General features: G+C 42.5%; 1 protein-coding gene across 1 annotated transcript; it reads right to left on the bottom strand.

The window, feature by feature from the left end:
• Positions 1–25,426, bottom strand: LOC115155691 (guanylate-binding protein 1-like). The gene is made up of 11 exons (XM_029702586.1): positions 25,256–25,426; positions 22,566–22,770; positions 21,847–21,974; positions 10,915–11,024; positions 10,561–10,751; positions 10,187–10,429; positions 1,634–1,914; positions 1,236–1,448; positions 1,000–1,102; positions 647–840; positions 1–495 (listed from the first exon to the last, which is right to left on the bottom strand). The coding sequence occupies exons 2-11, from the start codon at positions 22,759–22,761 to the stop codon at positions 274–276; spliced, it is 1,881 nt and encodes a 626-aa protein (XP_029558446.1). The 5' UTR covers positions 22,762–22,770; positions 25,256–25,426; the 3' UTR covers positions 1–273.
• Positions 25,427–25,603: the final 177 nt, after the last annotated feature.

Consider the following 25,603-nt stretch of genomic DNA (forward strand, 5'->3'; position numbering starts at 1 on the left):
TTCAAGTAGATCATTTAGGCACTGATCAATCTTTTAATGTTAGAGGTATTAGTAAAAAAAGAACTGCAAAAACGTCTTAAAAGCTTTCCTTTGTTTTTTGTATTGTAGTCTAAACTAGCATAAAACCAAACAAATACAACCTTAATTGAGTGCTTAATCTAAAGTAAGTCAGTCATTAACTTCAATAAATACTGATTGAATCAATAAATTATTAAACTGGTGTATGGGAAAAACTATCAAATTATTATTAGTCATTCTCCTCGAGAACTTTCATCAGAACAACTTTGAAAAGAATTTCAAAGCCATTCCTCCAATGTTGGGGAATATTCCTGGTAGGAACATTGTAGCTGCAGTCCCAACAGTATCCAGAGCCTTGCTAATGAATGATGGCCTATTCTCTACCTCTTGTGCCTTCGCACCCTTAAGGGCATCTATTTCTCTTTGCATTTGGCTTGCTTTGTCATCAAATCCTTGCTGGAGGAGATCACTCTGCTCCTGAAATGACAAATAAAGTTTGCCACATACAGTACATCACATACAGTGTATAACTAACTGACAAATGCAGTGTACACAGACACACATCGTATTACTACAGTTACTGTAGTTTTAAAGTGTACTTCTCAATGTTTGTGTTTTAGGTTCCTACCTTTAGTCTGGCCTGCAGAACTCTGTCATGCTCTGCTATGGCATTTCTACTGTCTCTCTCCATCCTCTCCATCAGCTGGTTCACATTCTCCTCATACGTCCTCTGCTGGTCCGCTCTCAACCTCTCCTGGACAACCAGCTGCTCCTCCATGGCTCGATTCTCCCGCTCAGAATCCTCCCTTCTTGCTTGCTTGGCTAAAGAGGGAGAGAGTATGAGTGACAGAGAGACCAAGGGAAAGAGAGAGTTATAGGTAAGCCTTCATGTGGTTGTCATTAGAATGTTGTCATCAGGTTGTGTGTTGTCATTTTAGCACACTGATTTGGCAGATGTTAGTTTTATATTTATTATATCACCTTCTGCTCTCTGCTCAGCTTCAGTGAGGGACTGGTCTGCTGACAGGATGGTCTGACCAATGCTAGCTTTCCTTTCCAAGTACTCCTTCAGTACCTCTTCAGCCTGGAACAATCACACATAATATTTAACTTTCAACATCACATCAGTGCATTCATAACTCCTTTGACCAGCATCCACAAAACATGATAATTACATAATATCCTAAAATAGCTGAAGCACCACCTCCCCAAAATACCTTCACTCCCCTGCCTCCCTCAGATCTGTATTCGCTGGTGGCCAGTTTCAGGTCGTTGCAGTACTCTTTGTATCCTCCAGAGGTCAGGTAGGAGACATCCCTTATTTTCTCCTCCAAGGGGGCAAAGATGCATTCGATTTTGGACTCGCATGCCTTCTGGGACTCCTTGTAGTTCCTCTCACAGATCTTCTCATACTCCTCTTGAAGCACTTTCTATAGAAAGAGGTTGGTTCAGAATGTACCAGAACAAACCAGAATGTCTTGGTTGAGTTGAGGCAATAAAATGGTACCATAAAAGGGATAGTTCACCCAAATGACAAATTAACCTAATCTTGTTAAATACATGTATCATTAAATTGAATATTGACTCATTGAATATAGAATCTACATTCCCACACCATGAGCTCCAACTGGTACTTCTGGTCCTCGTCTTTGAAGGAGTTGTTGATGAATATGGCCACAGCCTCATTCTCCATGACAGCATGCACTTCAGACAGCTCCTCTTGGGTCTCTGTGGGGAAGGCCACCCAGTCAGTCATGCCCTTCTGGTAGTGGGCCCTGGCCCTCTCGATGGCACTGGAGTTCTCAATCTGGGCCAGCGCCACCACAGCATTGTCCAGGCAGGGGATCTGCCCGCTCCGGATGGCAGACACATACGTCTCTGCCAGGTTCCCCAGCACTGCAGGAGAGAGAGGGAGAGAGTGAGTGAGCACAATCTGCATATATCCACTCAGTCGGCCGGTTTATTAGGTTCACGAAAATAGTTGGCTCCTATAGACAGTGTGTCACGTTGCTGTGACTTGCTATATAAAGCAGGCAGACATTGAGGCATTCAGTTACAGTGATTTGTCCTTTAAAAGTTGCAGCATACTGCGGCACAGCAGAATTCTATGGCACATTATTTAAGTGCCAACCACTGGTACCATTAATGCTAGTTAGTGCTAGTTTGACCACCAGAGGACATCTTTGAGAAGCATTTGATAGCCTTCAATAGTGGCTGTACTAGAGAATTTAAAACCTTTTTTTGTAAGAACATAGTATATGTGATTGATTTTAAGAAATGTTGCTTAATTTTTTTGCTTAATATTATGGTGTTTCTATTCCAAAAAAAAACAAAAAACCCTCTGGGTTTCCGTCAGGATGGAAAGGAAAATATGGCGCTGTACAAGGTGAAGGTCGGGAGTAGGCTACAGTACTAAAATCCCTGTGTCGTGCGGGCACGCTGGAGACCGGGGTTCAATTCACTGACGGGGAGGAAGGAGTAGGCTGTCCTTATAAATAAGAATTTGTTCTTAACTGACTTGCCTAATTAAATAAAGGTTACACTAAGGGCATAACATTTCTACACCCTAATTGTAGTCTAACCAATGCCCAAACGAAGAGTCAGTGAAAATAAAAATCTCATTGATTTATCAAGACCAGTCCTCATGCCTGTCTCAGAGCAGCGCGAAACGGTGCTAAAATAGTTGTAGGCTATTGCTTCAAATCCTATCCTAACTTCAATATGCTCTTTAAATAAATAAGACTTACACCACTTTTAACCTGTTTGGGGTAGGGGGCAGTATTGAGAATTTTGGAAAAAATATGTTCCCATTTTTAACTGCCTCCTACACCAACTCAGAAGCTAGAATATGCATATTATTGTTCAGGTTTGGATAGAAAACACTCTGAATTTTCTAAAACTGTTTGAATGGTGTCTGTGAGTATAACAGAACTCCTATGGCAGGCAAAAACCTGACAAGGTTTCAAGCAGGAAGTACCCTGTCTGACAAGGAGTCGTGCGTCTTGCATCTTTTTATTGAAAAGTAAGGATCTTAGCTGTAACGTGACAATTCCCAGGGCTCCAATAGGCTCTCAGAACCCGCGAAATAACTGAAGGTTTACGAGGGAGCCTCAGGCTGAAACACATTATCACCTTTTGTAAGTGGCTGCTCCGAGGACCTTTGAATGATGCGCGTGCATGAGTCGCTTCTGAGGAGAAATTTTATTCGGCTGTTTAGGCTCAATGCATACTCCCGGTCGGAATATTATCACTTCTCTACGAGTTGAATGGCATAAAAATTGGTTTTAAACAGCGGTTGACATGCTTCGAAGTACGGTAATGGAATATTTAGACATTTTTGACACGCCAATGCGCCATGCGCGGGAGCGTGAAGAAGCATTCTAGAACTCACGAACAAAACGTCGCTGTTTGGATATAACGATGGATTATTTGGGACCAAACCAACATTTGTTATTGAAGTAGAAGTCCTGGCAGTGTATTCTGATGAAGAACAAGCAAGGTAAGAACATTTTTCTTATAGGAAATGTGATTTTGGTGGATGCTGACCTGGGTGGGTATCTAAATAGCTAGCCCTGTAATGCCGGGCTATGTACTTAGATTATTGCAAAATGTGCTTCATCCGAAAAGCTATTTTAAAATCGGACATATCGAGTGCATAGAGGAGTAATGTATCTATAATTCTTAAAATAATTGTTATGCTTTTTGTGAACGTTTATCGTGAGTAATTTAGCAAACTGTTAGTAAATTCAACGGAAGTTTGCCGGGGGTTATGCGTTTTCTGAACGTCACATGCTAATGCAAAAAGCTGTTTTTTGATATAAATATGAACTTGATTGAACAGACATGCATGTATTGTATAACACAATGTCCTAGGTGTGTCATCTGATGAAGATCATCAAAGGTTAGTGCTGCATTTAGCTGTGGTTTGGGTTTTTGTGACATTATATGCTAGCTTGAAAAATGGCTGTCTGATTTTTTCTGGCTGGGCACTCAGATTATGTCAGCAAATGTTTTGCTTTCGTTGTAAAGCCTTTTTGAAATCGGACAGTGGGGTTAGATTAACGAGATTCTTGTCTTTAAATAGCTGTAAAATAGTCATATGTTTGAGAAATTGAAGTAATAGTATTTCTAACGATTCAAAAATCGCGCCACTGGAATTTCAGTAGCTGTTACGTAGGTGGGACGAAATCGTCCCACATACCCGAGAGAGGTTAACAGCACATTACTCGACACTAATGAGACTCATGTCGCCTACTGTAGGACCTACAGTATATTGAAAAATATGATGTGACTCCACCAATAATTACATATTTTATTTATTATTATATTTAACTAGGCAAGTCAGTTAAGAACAAGTTCTTATTTACAATGACAGCCTAGGAACAGTGGGTTAGCCTTGTTCAGTGGCAGAACAACTGATTTCTACCTTGTCTGCTCAGGGATTCAATCTAGCAACCTTTCAGTTACTGGCCCAACGCTCTAATCACTAGGCTACCTGCGGCAGGAGGATTGGATTGGAGGATTCTAAATTAAAACCAAAAGCCATCTCATGGGTTTCCAGGTGGCGGCTGGCACGGGTATCGAACCTTGTCTGTAGCAATGCATTTTGCACTGCGGGAGCCCCCATCCACAAAGTATCAAAATACAGAGAGGTGTTGGTAAAGGTATATTGTCCTGCTAATAGCCCATAATACTGTACATGGTGTCCAGGACAGGATAACCAAAACATGTCTTTATTAATAAAAGACTATCAGAAAGAATGTTGGTACGTATTTATTTTGATCCAAAGCCATGAATGAGTGAGTTACTCAGCTTTATGTAGGTGCTGACTATATGACTGTGCCATCAACTTGATAATATATAACGATATTTTGGAGGTTATTTCGTTTTCAAAAAAACGAAAGTAAGCTATTTTTAATCTGAATAAAGGCCAAAATAATATTTGTAAAGGCCATAACATTTATTTCTGTTTTTTGAGGGAGAGAAATGCTGGGCCAATTGTGCGCCGCCCTATGGGACTCCCAATCACGGTCGGATTTGATACATAATACTTATTGTGGTATTATTTGTTTTGTCTTTTCTGGTGGATTAAACTGAAATTGCAACCAATCACGGCCGGTTGTGATACAGCCAACCTAACTTATAAATATATTTGACGATAGAATTCTCCCCCTACCCTCATTTATGTTATTAACGAAAGCATAAAGATGCCATTATTAGTTACATTGTTTTAGTTTGAACATGCAGACTTGCACTAAGAACAGCAGGAACGTTTCCCTAGTCAGCGCCATTATTAGTGCAATGCCCCTTAAAGTGTTGCTTTGTGCTACCCAGTCTGGCGGAGGGGGGTGCCTTCCCCATAGGCTACGTCCAGCTTCTGCGCGCGGCTCTGCAGCCCATCGCGTGCCCCCTGCCCTCGTGCCTTGAACCTCACTCGCTTTCAGTGGATACAGCTGGAGATCAGCAAGGCAACCCCATTGTGCGCCACTCGAGAGCCATGACCAATATTTGATTTGATTTATATGTTGTCCTGCTAATAACAGGGTTAATAATATATCTGTGAGAATATCCAGGGGGCTTTTATATAATTCAAAATTAAATATAATATTCGCTTTGTTTAAAAAATAACAATTTTGAAGATTATTTCGTTTTCCAATAACGTAAAATGAGTGAAAAAAGGCAATTCTTGAACATGGGGTGAGAAATGTGTAAATAAAGACAGTTTGTTTTTTAGAATGATTTATTTCTGTTTTTAGAGGGAGAAAAACCTACAGTAATTTCATGGGTCTCCCAGTCCAGGCCAGCAGGGGTATTGAACCAGCATCTGTAGCAACACAACTTGCATTGCTGTGCAGTGTCTAATACCCTGACTACACCGCTTGCGGTTGGAAAATAAATTTAGTAATCTATGTTATTCAATTATTGCACCCACACTGCTCGCGCGTGTCAACGAGCATCTGCGTTGCCAAGGGCTAAAATAGAAGTCATTCCTATTTCTGACGCTAATCGCACTGCAAGTCCTGCCTCTCCCATCTCTTCATTGATTTATAGAAGACGAACTGTGTTGCCGGTTGTCGTGGTAATACTATGAAAGTTTAGATGCCGATCACCATATAAGTTCAAAGATGAAAAAGCCTGGAAGGAGGAGAGATGACTAGAAACGATTCGGTTGGCCGTTTTATGTGCATTAATTGTCGGAGTAGAGGACCTTGTGCATTTCAGGTAAAATAACAACCTAATGTTTATATCCCAGGACAAATTAGCTAGCAACAGCAAGCTAGCTAAATAGGACAAATTAGCTAGCAAGAGCAAGCTAACTAGCTAAATTGCCATAAATGTTTAATGCTTTTCAACTTGTCCCCAAATTAATGTAATTGGTTCAGAGTTTGTTTTGATATTTTAACCTGCGTGTCATGATTGCGTTTGGTGTAGGGGGACAAAATATATTTATGCACGGTTCCATGCATGGGTTCCGTGTTAGACCGTTGCGCCACGTTGCGCAGTACACCGTGACTGGATGTAAGTGGGCTACAGTACTACAGTAAGAGCAAAATAATCCTAATAAAATAAAAACCTTTGTGTAACAACAGTTTTAGTAAGTAATACTGAAGTCATGCACAATTATCAGTTTCTATTTAGGTTTATGTTGCCCATTCATTGTCAGTTAGAGAGACAGTAGGACCCAAAAGCATAATCAGTGGAGGAATGAAGTGGTGACGCAGGGTACCTTACTAAACCACAAATGACCTCTAAATCCCGCAGTATAATCGCAAAACGTTTAGTGCAGCAACCACTGTACTGTTCAATTGAACGTTAGAATGGGCAAAACAAGTGACCTAAGCAACTGTGAGCGTGGTATGATAGTCGGTGCCAAGCATGCCGGTTCCAGTATCTCAGAAACGTCCTGCTTCCTGGGCGTTTCATGTACGACAGTGTCTAGGGTTTACTGAGAATGGTGAGACGAACAAAAAACATGCAGTCAAAGGCAGTCCTGTGGGCGAAAACAGCTCGTTGATGAGAGAGGTCGAAGAAGACTGGCAAGAATCGAGCAAGCTAACAGGTGGACCACAAACAGACAAAAAATGGCACAGTACAACAGTGGTGTGCAGAACAGCATTTTGGAACGAACAACTCGTCGGTCCTTGTCACGGATTGGCTATTGCAGCAGATCACCACACTGGGTTCTACTCCTATCAGCTAAAACCAAAAATAAGCGACTCCAATGGGCATGCGAACACCAACACTGGACAATTGTTCGCCTGGTCCGACGAATCCCAATTTCTGTTGCGTCATGCTGATGGCAGAGTCAGGATTTGGCGTAAACAGCATGAGTCCATGGCCCCATCCTTCCTGCTGTCAACGGTACAGGCTGGTGGCGGGGGTGTAATAGTTTGGGGAATGTTTTCCTGGCACACGTTGGGGTCCCTTGATACCAATTGGGTAAAGTTTGAACGCCACACTTTGTAGAATCCATGCCCCGAAGAATTTAGTCTCTTCTGGAAAAAATTGGGGGTCCAACCCGATTCCTGATGGGCGTACCTAATAAACTGGACAATGACTAACTTATATACAGTGCATTCGGAAAGTATTCAGACCCCTTGACTTTTTCCACATTTTGTTACATTACAACCTTATTCTAAAATGTATTTAAAATAGTTTTTTTCCCCTCATCAATCTACACACAATACCCCATAATGACAAAGCAAAAACAGGTTTAGAAATGTTAGCAAATGTATAAAAAAATTCTAAACTGAAATATCACATTTACATAAGTACTCACTACTTTGTTGAAGCACCTTTGGCAGTGATTACAGCCTCAAATATTTTGGGGTATGACGCTACAGACTTGGCACACCTGTATTTGGGGAGTTTCTCCCATTCCTCTCTGCAGATCCTCTCAAGCTCTGTCAGGTTGGATGGGGAGCGTTGCTGCACAGCTATTTTCAGGTCTGTCCAGAGATGTTCCATCGGGTTCAAGTCCGGGCTCTGGCTGGGCCACTCAAGGACATTCAGAGATGACCCGAATCCACTCCTGCGTTATCTTGGCTGTGTGCTTAGGGTCGTTGTCCTGTTGGAAGGTGAACCTTTGCCCCGGTCTGAGGTCCTGAGCGCTCTGGAGCAGGTTTTCATGAAGGATCTCTGTACTTTGCTCCGTTCATTTTTTGCCTTGATCCTGACTAGTCTCCCAGTCCTTGCTGCTGAAAAACATCCCCACAGCATGATGCTGCCACCACCATGCTTCACCGTAGGGATGGTGCAAGGTTTCCTCCAGACATGATGCTTGGCATTCAGACCAAAGAGTTCAATCTTGGTTTCATCAGACCAGAGAATCTTGTTTCTCATGGTGATTGCTTTTATTAAATATGTTTATTTTGGTTTATTATGTGCTGAATTATATTGTTTTATATGCGTGATGTTTTATTCTGTTTTTATTGTAATGTATAAAATAGATTTTTTAATCTCAATGTTGTTTAAATAAAAGTTAAATACATTTTTTTTTATAATTGTCTGAGTCTTTAGGTGCCTTTTGGCAAACACCAAGCAGGCTGTCATGTGCCTTTTACTGAGGAGTGGCTTCTGCTTGGCCACTCTTCCATAAAGACCTGATTGGTGGAGTTCTGCAGAGATGGTTGTCCTTCTGGAAGGTTCTCCCATCTCCACAGAGGAACTCTAGAGCTCTCTCAGAGTGACCAAGAGTGACTTGGTCACCTCCCTGACCAAGGCCCTTCTCCCCCGATTGCTCAGTTTAGTCAGGTGGCCAGCTCTAGGAAGAGTTTTGGTGGTTCCACACTTCTTCCATTTAAGAATGACGGAGGCCACTGTGTTCTTAGGGAACTTTAATGCTGCAGAAATGTTTTGCTACCCTTCCCAGATCTGTGCCTCGACACAATCTTGTCTCGGAGCACTACGGACAGTTCCTTCGACTTCATGGCTTGGTTTTTGCTCTGACATGCACTGTCAACTGTGGGACCTTATATAGACAGGTGTGTGCCTTTCCAAACCATGTCCAATCAATTGAATTTACCACAGGTGGACTCCAATCAAGTTGGAGAAACATCTCAAGGATGATCAATGAAAACAGGATCCACCTGAGCTCAATTTCAAGTCTCATAACAAAGGGTCTGAATACTTATTTAAATTAGGTTTCTGTTTATTGTAATAAGTTTGTAAAAAATCTAAAAACCTGTTTTTACCTTGTCATTGAGGTATTGTGTGGAGATTTGAGAAAAAAATGATATATAATCCATTTTAGAATAATGCTGTAACATAACAAAATGTGGAAAAGGGAAGGGGTCTGAATACTGTCCGAATGCACAGTATACATACATACATACATACATACATACATACATACATACATACATACATACATACATACATATACAAAACTGCAAGAGTCATACTCTATTATAATAATTAACTGTGTACAGAACATTAGGAACACCTGCTCTTTCAATGACAGACTGACCAGGTGAATCCAGGTGAAAGCTATAATCCCGTATGGATATCACTTGTTAAATTCACTTCAAATCAGTGTAGATGAAGGGGAGGAGACAAGTTAAATAAGGATTTTGAAGCCTTGAGACAATTGAGACATGGATTGTGTGGGTGCCATTCAGAAGGTGAATGGGCAAGATAAAAGATTTAAGTGCCTATGAACAAGGTATGGTAGTAGGTGCCAGGTGCACCAGTTCGAGTGTGTCAAGAACTGCAACGCTGCTGAGTTTCTCAAGAGTTTCCAGTCTGTATCAAGAATTGTCCACCACCCAAAGCACAACCAGCCAACTTGACACAACTGTGGGAAGCATTTTGAGTCAACATGGGCTAGCATCCCTCCCTGTAGAATGCTTTTGACACCTTGTAGTGTCCATGCCCTGACGAATTGAGGCTTTTCTGAGGGCAAAGGGGGTGCAACTCAATATTAGGAAGGTGTTGATAATGTGTTGCGCACTCAATGTACAGTTGTGGTAGTGATGGATGTAGTAGCGATGGAAGTAGTATAAATAGTAGTACTACTTATAGAAGAAGTAAAGGAAATTGTAGTAGTTGTAGTGGTGCTGGTAGTAGTAGTGGTAGTAGTGATGGCACTGGTGGTAGTAGAGGAAGTGGTTGTACTATCAGCTGTTGTACTTTAGTATATTTGTTGTATTATAATAATTATACTCACGTCTGCCGGTAACTTTCAGGCCCTGTTTCAGGGTCTTGGTCTTGGCCTCATTGAAGACGTGGTCACAGAACTCCTTGGCTTGCTCCACAAAGGCAGGCTCCAGGTCAGCATCGGTCAGCTCCTCCGTACGTCTCATTTTGTCTCCGCTGGCTGGCCTCTCAAACACAAAGCACCAGCGAGGAGAGAAATAGTTCCGAAGGCAACTACGAGGCAGGTTGTACTGCTGAACCTTTGCACTTTGACCTTTTGTAAAAACAAAAAATATGCACATAAGCCTAAATTAACTTCTATGTGCGCAACAATGTTTTATGTATGTATTCATACATTCATATTTACTATCATCAATCCAGTTATGTGCTAGTGAGTATTCTCGCCTGTTTTCAGTTTAAGAGCGTTCTCCATGTACTCATTGGCTGTGATGGGTCTCCCATCAACCTCCAGGGTCAGGGTGAAATCTCTGACTGTCCACACAAAGGAAGGAAAGTAACGCAGGTACTCTGAAGATTCCTCCCCGTCTCGCTGGTTGGACTTCACCTTGATGTGCTCTGTCAGTTCTGTCACATAGCTGTAGAAGGCGGTGTTGAGGACAAAATGAACCCAGATTTACTAACATGCAGTATAGTGCTGAGCGATTAGTGCTTTTTGAGGTCGGTTCGGTTGTTGGGGATGAAATGAACCCAGACATACAACACTACACTATATTTCTTTATAGGCCTGCTGAAGGATACTGTAGTTTCTCCAGGGCGTTGTTGTCGATGGTTCCCATGCTGTTGTACACCAGAGTACTGCTGAGCAGGACAGCCAGGGAAAAGATCCAGTTGTCATTCTTCTCATCACCCTGCAGACACAACAGAAGGAACACATTGGTACTCTGTTCATACTAGAGTGAAATCAAGTCAGTAACTAAATGTCAACTCCATACGCCGTTTTATGGACTCCCTACCTAAATAAAGGTCAAAGCTGGAATCCTTAATTGAAACATTAACCAAGCCCCACCCTGCCTCAGTTTTGGACAAACAAATCTGAGGGATGGGCCTGGAGAGATGTAACCAGTCAAATTCATAGACTGAGCTAAGGGTGCAATGACTCACCATCCGTGACATCATCATTGTAGTTAACCATGATGTTATACAGAGTTTATTTACATTTACAAACATTTGAGTAAAACAAGCTTATATTTTGGGTTCTGATGGGGTACAACAGTTGAACTAAGCTCATTGGTCATTATTTGTTATACTCTTTAGAATCAATGGGTATATATCATACATGTATAAGTCAGACATTATATACAATTGATGACATCAGCTCTCAGTACTAGACATAGTTTATTGAGATAACATGGGATTTTACCCATAGCAATCTTATATTCTGTCATTGTTAAAGGAATTTTATATCTTTTATGATAATAATCAATAATCAATTCGCCTTGACCAATGCCCAAGGTTTGTAAGACAATGGGTTAAAATAATTAGGCAAGGACTCAGCTTTCTGCAAAAGGTTTCTGTAGCTTTATTCAGAGAACGTTCTGACGTCAGGATAACAAAACAGTCATTATATAGTTCTTGCTTTCTTACGCACATGCATTTACACACAAACTGTTGGTGACCTGTCTCCCCCACAAACTTCTCACCCTCTTTATCACTCTCCCGAGCTCGCCTGTTTCTTTCCCTCAAGATAAGAAATGCTTTGAAGCTTTCACTCCCAGGACCATGTGTCTGTCACGGTTGTCTTCGTCCTCTGACGATATAACGAAATCGTCATCGGAAAATGTGGACCAATACGCAGCAGGTTCGTGAATGCTCATCTTGATTTTTATTCACTACAAAAATGAACATACAAAAACAACAAAATACGAACAACTAACAGTCTGTCAAAGCATAGTGCTTACACAGAACAATCACCCACAAAACACAAACACAAACACACCCTCATTTATGAGACTCTCAATCAAAGGCAGATAGAAAACACCTGCCTTCAACTGAGAGTCCCAACACCAATTCACCAGACATAGAAACAGACATACTAGACTCCACATAGAAATACCTAAACAAACCAACACCCGGAATTACTAAAACAAACACCCTTAAACCAAACACACCACCCTGAACCACATAAAACAAATACCCTCTGTCACGCCCTGACCAAACTACAAACAATTAACCTTATATACTGGCCAGGACGTGACAGTACCCCCCCCTTAAAGGTGCTACCCCAGAAGCACCTTAAAAACAAAAACAAACAAAAAAAATACCCCCAAACAATACCTAAAAGAAAAATTCCCCCTTACTAAAGGGAGGGAAGGGAGGGTGGCTGCCGTCAACGACGGCACTGTGCTACACCCCCCCTCCCCAACCCACCTATATTGGAGGCGGCTCAGGTTCTGGCCGTTCCAGGCAGTCTGGGCAGTCTGGCAGTTCGGGGCAGTCTGTCGGCTCGGGGCGGTCTGGGCAGTCTGTCGGCTCGGGGCGGTCTGGGCAGTCTGTCGGCTCGGGGCGGTCTGGGCAGTCTGTCGGCTCGGGGCGGTCTGGGCAGTCTGTCGGCTCGGGGCGGTCTGGGCAGTCTGTCGGCTCGGGGCGGTCTGGGCAGTCTGTCGGCTCGGGGCGGTCTGGGCAGTCTGTCGGCTCGGTCTGGGCAGTCTGGCCACTCCGGCAGGTCAGGGCAGTCTGGCCACTCCGGCAGGTCAGGGCAGTCTGGCCACTCCGGCAGGTCAGGGCAGTCTGGCCACTCCGGCAGGTCAGGGCAGTCTGGCCACTCCGGCAGGTCAGGGCAGTCTGGCCACTCCGGCAGGTCAGCGCAGTCTGGCCACTCCGGCAGGTCAGCGCAGTCTGGCCACTCCGGCAGTTCAGCGCAGTCTGGCCACTCCGGCAGTTCAGCGCAGTCTGGCCACTCCGGCAGTTCAGCGCAGTCTGGCCACTCCGGCAGTTCAGCGCAGTCTGGCCACTCCGGCAGTTCAGCGCAGTCTGGCCACTCCGGCAGTTCAGCGCAGTCTGGCCACTCCGGCAGTTCAGCGCAGTCTGGCCACTCCGGCGACTGTTGACTGACGGGCAGCTCCGACGACTGTTGACTGGCGGGCAGCTCCGACGACTGTTGACTGGCGGGCAGCTCCGACGACTGTTGACTGGCGGGCAGCTCCGACGACTGTTGACTGGCGGGCAGCTCCGACGACTGTTGACTGGCGGGCAGCTCCGACGACTGTTGACTGGCGGGCAGCTCCGACGACTGTTGACTGGCGGGCAGCTCCGACGACTGTTGACTGGCGGGCAGCTCCGACGACTGTTGACTGGCGGGCAGCTCCGACGACTGTTGACTGACGAGGCTGGGTTTACGCACTTGCCGTTTAGTGCGGGGAGCGGGAACAGGACGAGTCGGACTGGGTGGACGCACTTCCGGGTCCGCACGAGAGACAGGAGCTGGAAACCCAGGGCTATGGAGGCGCACAGCCGGTCTAGATCTTACCTCCTGCACAACCCGCCTTGGCTCGATGGAACTAGTAGCCCTGCACGAGCGGAGTGCTCGTACAGGGCAGACTGGGCTGTGCAGGGGCTTGATGGTAGCCGTGCGTAGAGCGGGAGTTGGGTAGCCTGGTCCTCGGAGGCGTACCGGCGACCAGATGCGCTGCGCAGGCATCCTCCTACCAGGCTGGATGCCCGCTCTAGCACGGCACCTGCGAGGGGCTGGAATAACTCGCACCGGACTGTGCGTGCGTATGGGTGAGATAGTGCGCTCCTCAACGAAACATAACGCTCTCCACCCCATACGCTCCTCCATATATCCACGGGTAGCTGGCTTCCGGCTCTTCTTACGCCTAGCCAAACTACCCGTGTGCCCCCCCCCCAAAATTTTCTTGGGGGTGCCTCTCGTGCATCTCCTTCAGCGCGTCCACTCTGGCCTCGTACCACCGCCTCTCTGCCTTGGCTGCTTCTATTTCCCACTGCGGGCGGCGATACTCCCCAGCCTGATGCCAAGGTCCGGCCCCGTTCAGAACTTCCTCCCAAGTCCACTTCTCCCGCCAGTCCAACTCGAACGCCGTCTGCTCCTTCCTCTGCTGCTTGGTCCTTTTGAGGTGGGTGATTCTGTCACGGTTGTCTTCGTCCTCTGACGATATAACGAAATCGTCATCGGAAAATGTGGACCAATACGCAGCAGGTTCGTGAATGCTCATCTTGATTTTTATTCACTACAAAAATGAACATACAAAAATAACAAAATACGAACAACTAACAGTCTGTCAAAGCATAGTGCTTACACAGAACAATCACCCACAAAACACAAACACAAACACACCCTCATTTATGAGACTCTCAATCAAAGGCAGATAGAAAACACCTGCCTTCAACTGAGAGTCCCAACACCAATTCACCAGACATAGAAACAGACATACTAGACTCCACATAGAAATACCTAAACAAACCAACACCCGGAATTACTAAAACAAACACCCTTAAACCAAACACACCACCCTGAACCACATAAAACAAATACCCTCTGTCACACCCTGACCAAACTACAAACAATTAACCTTATATACTGGCCAGGACGTGACAGTGTCTCCTGGTGTCCCTCTAATTGCATATACACATTCCTTTCCCTATCACATGGTTCCTGAACTTTCCAGAACTAATCAAACTTATCTTTCCCTACATTGATCATTACATTGATTATTCATTAACCATTCTGTATGACTAATAATTTCATCATGGTCTATTGATTCATTTACCTTTAATAGATAATTCTCTTATCAATTCCACCCTTAAATTATTCAATAATTCTCCATGATTTGATCAGATGCTATATGAGAACCATACTAATCACACGCTATATGTAAATGCAATAATCACTCGCTACATGGAAATTCATCACACACTATATGGAAATACATCACATCACACACTATATGGAAATACAATACATCACACGCTATATGGAAATACAATACATCACACTACAATGATTTAAACAAGTCCAATACATGAATATTCCTCATATTCATCCATTAATGTCCTAGGCCTATTTCCAATTATGACACTTCTATTTAGGATTTTCATCATAATTTTCATTTAAGGAACAGTGTATCTAAATGTTGAAAATTGTTTCATCAAACATTGGCTCCTCGTTGTCGAAAGAGACGGAATCATCTTCCTGGCCTGGAGGCCCGCAATCGCCTTCCCACTGATCAGAGCTCGGAATAGGTCCATATCTCACCATCTGCTGCATCATCGATCTCTCTAGAGTCCTTGTGATTTAACCTCTCACACATGGGACGAGACAACATCCACACAACACAAACACACTCATACAGGTGAAAGCAGCCCATAATACAGTTCTTACAACACTTTTCCATTTCCCAAACATGGGATGTATTATCAGGAATGTACGTGTAGCGCTGAACCTAATCATTCTACCTACACTGCCCTCTTCTGCCAATAACGTATCGAGAGTCAGTCTATTTTACCAGGTCATGAGGGGGGTGGCGGATAATTGATCAGAGAACCTCTTTACTGCATCCCCATTTTCATTCATGAATCTCTTGATTATAAAATATGTCATTAATCCCATCTACATTTTTATTTATTGTCAACCACCAAAATAATGTAGTGTTAAAGCCTTCACATATTTGATTCATAGCTTTGTATTCATCTGGAACTTCCCTGAGGATGCCAATAGCATCCATCTAGACAAAGCTACTCCCATCCTGGTCAAAACTCCTCCTGTGCCTACTTTAGCCTCCTATAACTGGCCTCTGATGACTAACTTGACTTGGTTGGACCTATAACCCCAGGGCGCAAGTTCCTAACCACCCTTTGTGGTAATTTCCGTCGTATGCGTCCTTTGCTGGTACTAGCCCACCCTTCATCAGTTATAGGTGCTGTGAGGTTAAGAATGTTCTATTCATCTCTCAAACCTAAGTCAGTCACATTACCAATTACCTTTCAGTCATTAAAATCATCTAAGTTCTCGGTGCCATTCTTGTATCTATAACACTGGTATTCATCCGGAATTTAGGTGAACCGAGGTGGGTTGGCTGAGTACTTCAATCTGGCCAACCCCAATTCCTGTACAGTTTTCTGCTTCCCCAGGAAATTGTTTAATGTTTACCTTAAATTCTAAATCTTGATCTTCTTTGATTCCTTATTCTGTAAGTCACTCATCAGTGTATTATATAGTTTATCTTCTACTTCTTCTCAATGACAACGGTATCGTATGATTAGTACCAGAAGGTGGTGGATCAATGTATCAGTCAGATTAGACTATGATGCAGCTCAGAGTCTCTACTCTTCCCAAAAACCGCCAACCCTCTCCTGCCCTCAGTCTCTCTGCTAGGTACCACCCCATACTCACACCTCTAGGAGCACACACAGTGATGAACGGTCGGGATAGGAAATCTTCGTTAAGGAGGTAACCCCCGGACCCTGTTGGTATCGGTTCTTCTCCTAACTCTGTGTGTGATCAACAGTGTTCATATGTGTACATACCTCCTTGCAGTGGGTAACGTGGACCCAAGTGACTCTCTCAGCTTTTGTAATGGCAAAAGCAGTGGTTTAACAGAACCTGGTATGGGCCTTCCCAATGGTGTTGCTTCCAGTTTTTTTTTTTCCCCTCAGGGACTGGATCCACACCCAGTCTCCTGGTTGGATTGAGTGAATCACCTTCTCCTGTAATTCACCTGTTGGACACAAAATCTTGGACATACGGGTTTGGTTAACAAACAGTCTTCTCATGTGCTCTGCTAGTATTTCTTCAACTTCTATGTCTACCAGTTCTGGTATTTTTAACTCTGTCATTCTATAGGCTCTACCTGATTAGCTAAACTGTCATCCATCATTTAAAGAGATGGCTCCTAGTAAACCAACTCTAGGGATAATATCTTGACTTAATATTTTAGCTACCATAATCATGTCCACCAAGTAAGTTGGGAACGCTTCTACCCATTTGCTATACTTATCTATTCTTGTCAAACATCCCTTCTTCCCCTCCTTTCGGAATATTTCAATAAGTCCAATTCCAAATGTTGGAATGGAGCTTCTTACAAAAAAATGTGTTTAAGTAATTATCCTCTAGGCCATCACTCTTTCCTAACTACTCTACTATACTTCCCTCCCCTTGATACATTGCTTAGCCTATGTATCAATATTGCTGCGTATCCATACAATTTCTTTGGTAGGATAAGCAAATTATCCTTATGTCAGATCTTCTCTTGTAGGATGCCCCCTTTCATTTTCTACATGTCCAATTCTCCCTGGGGCCTTCATCCTCGGCTATTCTGTAAAAATTCTCTGTCTAGTTTCTTATCGTCTTTAAGATTTATCTATGCTGCTTTGTATGGTTTTAAATGTCTATGTGCTTGTCTGTGTAAATATTAACTTTTCTCTCCTTTCTTATTTCACCGGTTCTAGTCAATGCTACTATTTCGGCCTACTGTGCAGAATAGTGTCTGGGCAATGGTTCATAGTCTACCCCCTGAAACCAACTAAGCTTTCATTGCTCTTTTAGTTAGGGTAACAATTACTTTCAACAAAATGATCATATCTCCTCCTAGCGATTTTACCAAACATAAACTTAAAATCAAAACTAAAATACATGCCTGCCAATGGAGCCGATAGTCTCTCCATGAATTAATATCCTAAAGCTAAGTGAACCAAATTCTCTTCCTATCTACTTCTGCTGGCCCCCCTTCTTTCTTCGTGCTACTCCCCAACCCTCAAGGTTTCAGCAGTGCAGGGGAGGATCTCTCTGTCTGCCCTTCTATCTGTCTCCAGCTTTTTCTCATAACAGAAAGTATCAAATCTGAGTTGTTTCCAAATATTGACTAAATGTCTCATTGTCTCCTTGGTTGCACTCCTGAACTTTAGAAAAATCAACCTGTCTAGATATTGCATATCTACTTAAATTTATCTCGATACCCTCAATAATCCTGGATCACTTACAGATGTCATGTATCCCTGTCCTGTTGACATAAGTCTACCATTATTAAACTTATTCACAACAAAATATAGTAATACATCTCTTACACTGAATTCAACAAGAGCTGACTTCCTAAGGGAAAATAAACGTATCTAGATCATGTAAAAAAAATCCCCCTGCTACTGGTCAAAATATTTTCAAATCACATAATCAGATCAAAATGACTCATCTGATTTACTCCACACAGGAAAAATATTTTACCCTTATTGTTCTAGGAAAATAGACTTAAAGAAGCCTACCCTTAGTCTAAGGCTTTGCCCTTTTAGTCTTCTCATTGGTTCAAATTGTCAATTGTGTCTAAGAACTTTAACTCCATCATAATTATCAGTTCTTCAAATTCCCTTAAAATCAATATCACCAATGACCTTAATTCACCATCCAAATGGCTTTTCAATGTGGCTGATCAGACCACACAGGAAAAGTCACCAGAGGGGTCAACAAGTCATACCACCCTTTCAGAACCGTGTTTCTTACTACATTAAACAAATTAAGGCTTAGAACTTCATCTACATTTTGTATCCCAGGTTCCCAGAACATTCCCTATCAAATGAATTTCATGTGTTTATTAAAACTCTGAAAACAAGACACTCCCCAGTATCACACAGAAATTTGATTCTCTCTCCCATTACTGTTAGTGTCAAATAGGGTTTCTGTTCTTGTTGTACTGCCAAATCAATTGTAGCCAATTCAAAAACTTCACAATCGCTGTTTATAACTAAATTCTGAAAATCGTCCTTCCCCTCACTAGTGTCTGTTCCCCTGCTCTCCATAGTTAGTCATGCCCCATCCTCCTCCTCTGAGTCTGGCTGGGGGCGCCTGACCTTCTTTTCTTTATCTCTAGTCCCTCTCTGGCCTTGCTTGTCTCTGTTTTTGTTACAATCTCTACCAGAATGGTTTCCCCCCCTGCAGCGGTTACACGGTGCGTTACACTGTCTAGCAAGGTGTCCTAGCTTGTGACAATTGAAACACTCGTATTCCCCTTTAAGATATCATGTCCCTAGGAATTTTTTTATTTATTTATTTATTTTTTCCCAAAGAGAGCTAAGCGCTTCTTTTTCCATAAAATAACCACTTGGTCAGCGTTTCATCCTATCACACTGATTCAAAACCCAAAAGATGACTATAAACAAAACCTAATAATACCATTGTACTCCCCCCAATCATTAGTTTTAAACTTCATCAATGGTTTATGTGATTGAACATGCCTTTCTGTGGGCGCCTGACCTTCTCTCTGTATTTGTCTCGACCCCCTCTCTGGCCTCTCTTACTTCCCTCAGATCTGCTAGCCCCCACCCTACGAGGTTCTGTTTGGTGGCACGATCTATCTCGGGATGCATTCCAATGACGAAAGCAATTTTTCATTGCTGATAATACGGGGCTTCAAATCCATCCACTACCGTGGGTTCTATTAACCCAATATTAGCGTTGGACACGTCCTTTAATCTCTCTAGGTATTGGTTTATAGTCTTATGAAATGTCCAAGGGTTTAAAAATATCATGTATATCGCCACAATTCTGTCGCAATTATTAATTTCCGCTCCTTATAATTCATTAGATTTAAGTAACTGCCTTTTCCTTGATTCCGTCATTCAAATACAACTCCCATTCTCTATAAATCCTTTAAGCAGGCCATTTAGACCACAAACAACGTACTTTATCGAATTCGCCTCGCTATTATTTTGAAAGAATCTGTCTTCCTATTTAAACTAAACAAGCTATCAAAACATTCGGTTTCTATCTTAAACAAACACTAACAACCGTATCGTTCCAGTCAAAACATAACAATAATTACATTTAATTTTAGTCCCATGGTGCATGGGCTGGATCTGAACACAGGTCCCCCACATGGCAGGCAAGAATTCTACCACTGAACCACAATGCTATTATTCATGTTTACAATTTCGGTAGTTGTGTCCTACTCGGTCACAATGTTCACAGGGTGTTGTACAGTCTCTGGCGAAATGTCCTGTTCTATCGCAATTAAAACACAGCTTCTTTCCGTCTTTGTCAGCGCGTCTCCCTGTTTTTCCCCTTCTGTCTACAGTGTCTCTATCCACTTTTCTCAATAAGTTTGCTAAATCCTGTTCTCCTCTCTGTCTGCTCCTGGCTACCCAAACATTCATTTTAGTAACTCCCTTACTTTTGGCCCCCTCCGCTCTCTTTCTAGCTTCTGCCAGCCAAACCCGAGCGGTGTCAAGCCCCTCTGTGCGCTGCTTCTCCATCTTACCCCCACTGACCTTATGTATTTGTTTTACATTAATTCCAATCTTTCAACATTCAAACATCCATCAAAATCGTATTTCTTCCTCCATTTCGGCCCAAAATAAATGTTCCTCCTATCCTTGGATTCAATATATCTCTCATATATCTCTCTTAATTCCGGGACCTCCTTTGAGGATTTACCACCCATATTATTCAATTGCTTTCCTTGTTATTATGCTTATTTGGGTGTGCTTTTATTCTATATTTTTAATAGTCCCTGACTACTTCCCATATACCCCTAATAGTCCCAGACTATTTCCCATATATTTTGAATAGTCCCAGACTATTTCCCATATATTTTTAGTAGTCCCAGACTACTTCCCACATATTTTTAGCAGCCCCAGACTACTTCCCATATACCCCTAATAGTCCCAGACTATTTCCCATATATTTTGAATAGTCCCAGACTATTTCCCATATATTTTTAGTAGCCCCAGACTACATCCCATATCTTTTGAATAGTCCCAGACTATATCGATACGGGGTAGTTTATTTTTAGTAATGGCCTCAACTACTACGAGTCATTACGGACCCGTCTGTTTCCGAATAGTCCCAGACTACTTCCTATATTTAAAATCCTCCCTACTACTTTATCTTAGTAAGTTTAGAATTTAACCCCAAAATAATGAATAAAGATTACTGACCTTATCTTGCAGCTGAGAATTCAATGTTCGTTGAATCTCGTCACCACCTCTGTCGCGTACCAGTTTGCCACCGGCCTGTAAGGAACCCACAGAAAAGGGCCAGGTCTTTGATTTACGGATTTTTCATCCGCCCGTGCACGGTTTCGGTGTCTCCTTGGAACGACAGCGGCAGTTTGAAATCCGGCTCGAAGGACCAATTGTTAAAGGAATTTTATATATTTTATGATAATAATCAATAATCAATTCGCCTTGACTAATGCCCAAGGTTTGTAAGACAATGGGTTAAAATAATTAGGCAAGGACTCAGCTTTCTGCAAAAGGTTTCTGTAGCTTTATTCAGAGAACGTTCTGACGTCAGGATAACAAAACAGTCATTATATAGTTCTTGCTTTCTTACGCACATGCATTTACACACAAACTGTTGGTGACCTGTCTCCCCCACAAACTTCTCACCCTCTTTATCACTCTCCCGAGCTCGCCTGTTTCTTTCCCTCAAGATAAGAAATGCTTTGAAGCTTTCACTCCCAGGACCATGTGTCTCCTGGTGTCCCTCTAATTGCATATACACATTCCTTTCCCTATCACATGGTTCCTGAACTTTCCAGAACTAATCAAACTTATCTATCCCTACATTGATCATTACATTGATTATTCATTAACCATTCTGTATGACTAATCATTTCATCATGGTCTATTGATTCATTTACCTTTAATAGATAATTCTCTTATCAGTCATCTAAACAATCTGAGCCATAAAATGTTTTTGACAGAGAGTGAACTTTGACCTCTCACCTTCTCCACATCCCCCAGCCCCTCTGTATCCAGCAGCACCAGGGTGTGGTCTCTTTTTTCAGGGTGAGGCACACACCACATCCAGATGCCCTTAGTTTTGGACTGGATGGTGGCTCCCAGAGCAAAACCTTGAGGACAGAGGATAAAAACGGTTCTTAGGATGGAATCTGTAAAGAGCCAGCAGGATGTAAAGTGTTTACTCAAGGCTTCTGGTTTTCAGATTAACCTTTTTGTCTAATTATACTGTATATCATACTGACAGACTGAAAGTGAAACTAGCAGCCAGTGCAAAACGGCACCATCTACACAACCCACCTAGAACAAATGTGGTCGGAACAAAATGTTTTTTTGATGTTTGCTCTGCTGTCTGGTTGTACGTTATGGTGTAAAACTGATAGAGAAACTGTAGTTTCCACAATGCAATAACAGGATGTGTCAAATTTCCAATTTTGGAGAGAAAAAAACAAAGCATAATGTGGTCAGAGCAGAACAAATCTGTACTTTGGTGCAGCATATCTGTCTCTCTAACTCTGAATGACAAATACAGTACATAAGTTAACACTTTCTGTTTCACATTTCTATTACCCTATCTTTATGAGAAATCATTATCTTATACATAATCATTCCTTAACCATATAACAGTGTTGAGCTCATGCATATTGTTATGTACATTGTTCGGACTTTGGACCATAGATAAAAAAAATGCTTGAGTGGTTCACCTTTCCTCTCTCCAGCCAGCTTGTTCATGAGGTACGACTTGCCGGTGCGGTACAGCCCGACCACCGCCACCACTACCACATGCTGGTCAATCTGGTCCAGGATGTCCAGTGCACTGCGGACCACACGCAGCTTCCCATCACTGTCGTTCTCTATCAGACATACTGGTTCCTTCATGGGTACTGTCTGGCCTGCCATGATGCTGTCCTATAGAAACGATGGCAAGGACACACAATAAGTTTTAATTGAGTAGGGTACTGTGTGTGTGTGTGTGTGTGTGTGTGTGTGTGTGTGTGTGTGTGTGTGTGTGTGTGTGTGTGTGTGTGTGTCACAGTCCCTACAGACCTTTTTATTGCAATTAAATGTAATGTGATCAAGGAGGCACAGGAACAGGTGATAAAGAGTGAATCAAAGCTTATCAACAGATTGAGTGGACAGTGACAAAAAAATGATAATAAATTCAGGCCCGGTCCTGGCCGTTTTGTCGCCCTAGGCCAAACAAAATAAATTGCCTCCTATACCCCGCAAAGCTAGAATAGTCCCAGAAAGCACAAAGACGTTGAAAATACGTCTAAAATATAATTTTCCAGACATAAAAAATAAATGTAAAAAGAATTGGCTAATTTTTCGTTTCTGAATGAAAGTTGAAAATACCATATATTTTTCGACCAAATCAAGGCCGGTCTAGACTGGACGATGTCTGAACCAAACAGACGTCTATGATTGATTCAAGACATCGGGGTTGGTCCTTGTTTACTGGGATGTAGCCTACAGCAGTGGTTCCCAAACTATGGAAGGGGTCGGCGTGTGGGGTGTGGATTCGGCTATTTCAGCTACACCCGATTCTGATAGGCGTATCAAATCGAGCACACGGCCATGCAATCTCCATAGACAAACATTAGCAGTAGAATGGCCTTACTGAAGAGCTCAGTGACTTTCAACGTGGCACTGTCATAGAATGCCATCTTTCCAACAAGTCAGTTCGTCAAATTTCTGCCCTGCTCAAATGTAAGTGCTGTTATTGTGAAGTGGAAACGTCTAGGAACAACGGCTCAGCCGCAAAGTGGTAGGCCACACAAGCTCACAGAATGAGACCGGCAAATGCTGAAAAAAATCATATGTTCTCGGTTGCAACACTCACAACAGAGTTCCAAACTCCCTCTAGAATCAATGTCAGCACAAGAACAGTTAGTCGGGAGCTTCATGAAATGGGTTTCCATGGCCGAGCAGCCACACACAAGCCTAAGATCACAATGTGCAATGCCAAGCGTCGGCTGGAGTGGTGTAAAGCTCGCCGCCATTGGATTCTGGAGCAGTGGAAACACGTTCTCTGGAGTGATGAATCACACTCCCTCATCTGGCAGTCTGACAGACAAATCTGGATGTGGCGGATGCCAGGACAATGCTACCTGTCCGAATACATAGTGCCAACTGTAAAGTCTCTATATACAGTGCCGTCGGAAAGTATTCAGAGCTCTTTACTTTTTGCACATTGTTACGTTACAGCCTTATTATAAAATTGATTTAAAAATAATGCTCAGCAATCTACACATAATTACCCCATAATAACAAAGCGAAAACAGATTTAGACATTTTAGCAAATCTATTAAAAATAAGTGAAAAACCTTATTTACATAAGTATTCAGACCCTTTGCTATGATACTAGAAATTGAGCTCCTTGAGATGTTTCTACAACTTGGAGTCCATCTGTGGTAAATTCAATTGATTGGACATGATTTGGAAAGGCACACGCCTGTCTATATAAGGTCCCACAGTTGACAGTAAATGTCCGAGCAAAAAGGAAGACATGAGGTCAAAGGAATTGTCCATAGAGCTCAGAGACAGGATTGTGTCGAAGCACAGATCTGGGGAAGGGTACCAAAAATATCCTGCAGCATTGAAGGTCCCCAAGAACACAGTGGCCTCATCATTCTTAAATGGAAGAAGTTTGGAACCACCAAAACTCTTCCTAGAGCTGCCCGCCAGGCCAAACTGATCAATTGTGTCTCTTTTTTATGGTAGCTATCTAACATTGTTAGCTACATTTTCACCTGTCATTGTTAGATGGTTAGTCTGATGTTGCTAGCTACTTGTATTTTCGTTTCAGTCATTGGATTATTATAACAGATGAAAGCTGTATATCTTGTTTTGTTATTGCTAAATGAATGTGCCTTCTTAGTATTGATGCCATTGTATTCATGTTTATTATTTCCAGACCACATCTTGTATGGATAAATGGACAGTTAATTGGATAATCAAAGCTGAGTGACATATCACAGAATTGCAAACATTTAACCTCCAATCAACATTAAAGAACCCTAAACTGAGGAACTGTCTTTCTCACCGTCTCTCTAATAGGAGGACAATCTCCATAACTTTACCTACTCAATCAGTGTATAAATTCCAGAGGCATCACCCTCTAATTCAGTCTCAATACAGTACGTTGTCATACATTTTATGTCCAGCATGTAGACTACAGAAAAGTTCACATACTGGTTCTACCATAGGCTAAATCATGTGGCAGATATAGCCTATGTCAGAAGATTTCTGGTTATCTAATCAATTAATTAACCGCAAACGCCTACATTATTAAGGATGGATCAAGTATTTTTCATATAACCAGTCAACTTGCAAATCAATAGTAAAAAAAATAAAAAATAATCCTAAATGTAAGCAGTGCACGGGAGTTTACCTCGGCAACACTGTAGTGGGTTATTGTTCAGTCTGTGGTCAGCGTTAGGGTAGTAAAATAAATAAGTGACGTATAAAAGTCCCTGTGCTGCGCAGTGGTTCATTAAATGCCGCGATCACGTGCTAGTGGGAACTGGGACATTCCGAAATGTCAAGACTTCCTAACTGGTTGAATCGCACGTATATAATGGTGCGTTCAAGACAACTGGGAACTCGGTAAAAAAACGAGGTCAAATCATGTCATGACGTCAGTTATCTTCATGTCGGAAATTGGGAGCTCGAGAGAGAGGCCCGATTTCCCGATTTGGAATTCCGAGATGGAAATAAATCTCAGTTGGAGCTCGTTTTT

This window comes from Salmo trutta, chromosome 20 (genome assembly GCF_901001165.1).
Source record: "Salmo trutta chromosome 20, fSalTru1.1, whole genome shotgun sequence".
Taxonomy (NCBI): domain Eukaryota; kingdom Metazoa; phylum Chordata; class Actinopteri; order Salmoniformes; family Salmonidae; genus Salmo; species Salmo trutta.

What these genes read in the sequence shown, in the direction of transcription:
- LOC115155691 (XM_029702586.1), bottom strand. Translation starts at nt 22,761, where the DNA reads ATGGCAGGCCAGACAGTACCCATGAAGGAACCAGTATGTCTGATAGAG. An exon ending in AGGGAGGCAGGGGAGTGAAG is followed by an intron (nt 1,103 to 1,235) that starts GTATTTTGGGGA and finishes TGATTGTTCCAG; the next exon opens with GCTGAAGAGGTACTGAAGGA. An exon ending in AGCTGAGCAGAGAGCAGAAG is followed by an intron (nt 841 to 999) that starts GTGATATAATAA and finishes CTCCCTCTTTAG; the next exon opens with CCAAGCAAGCAAGAAGGGAG.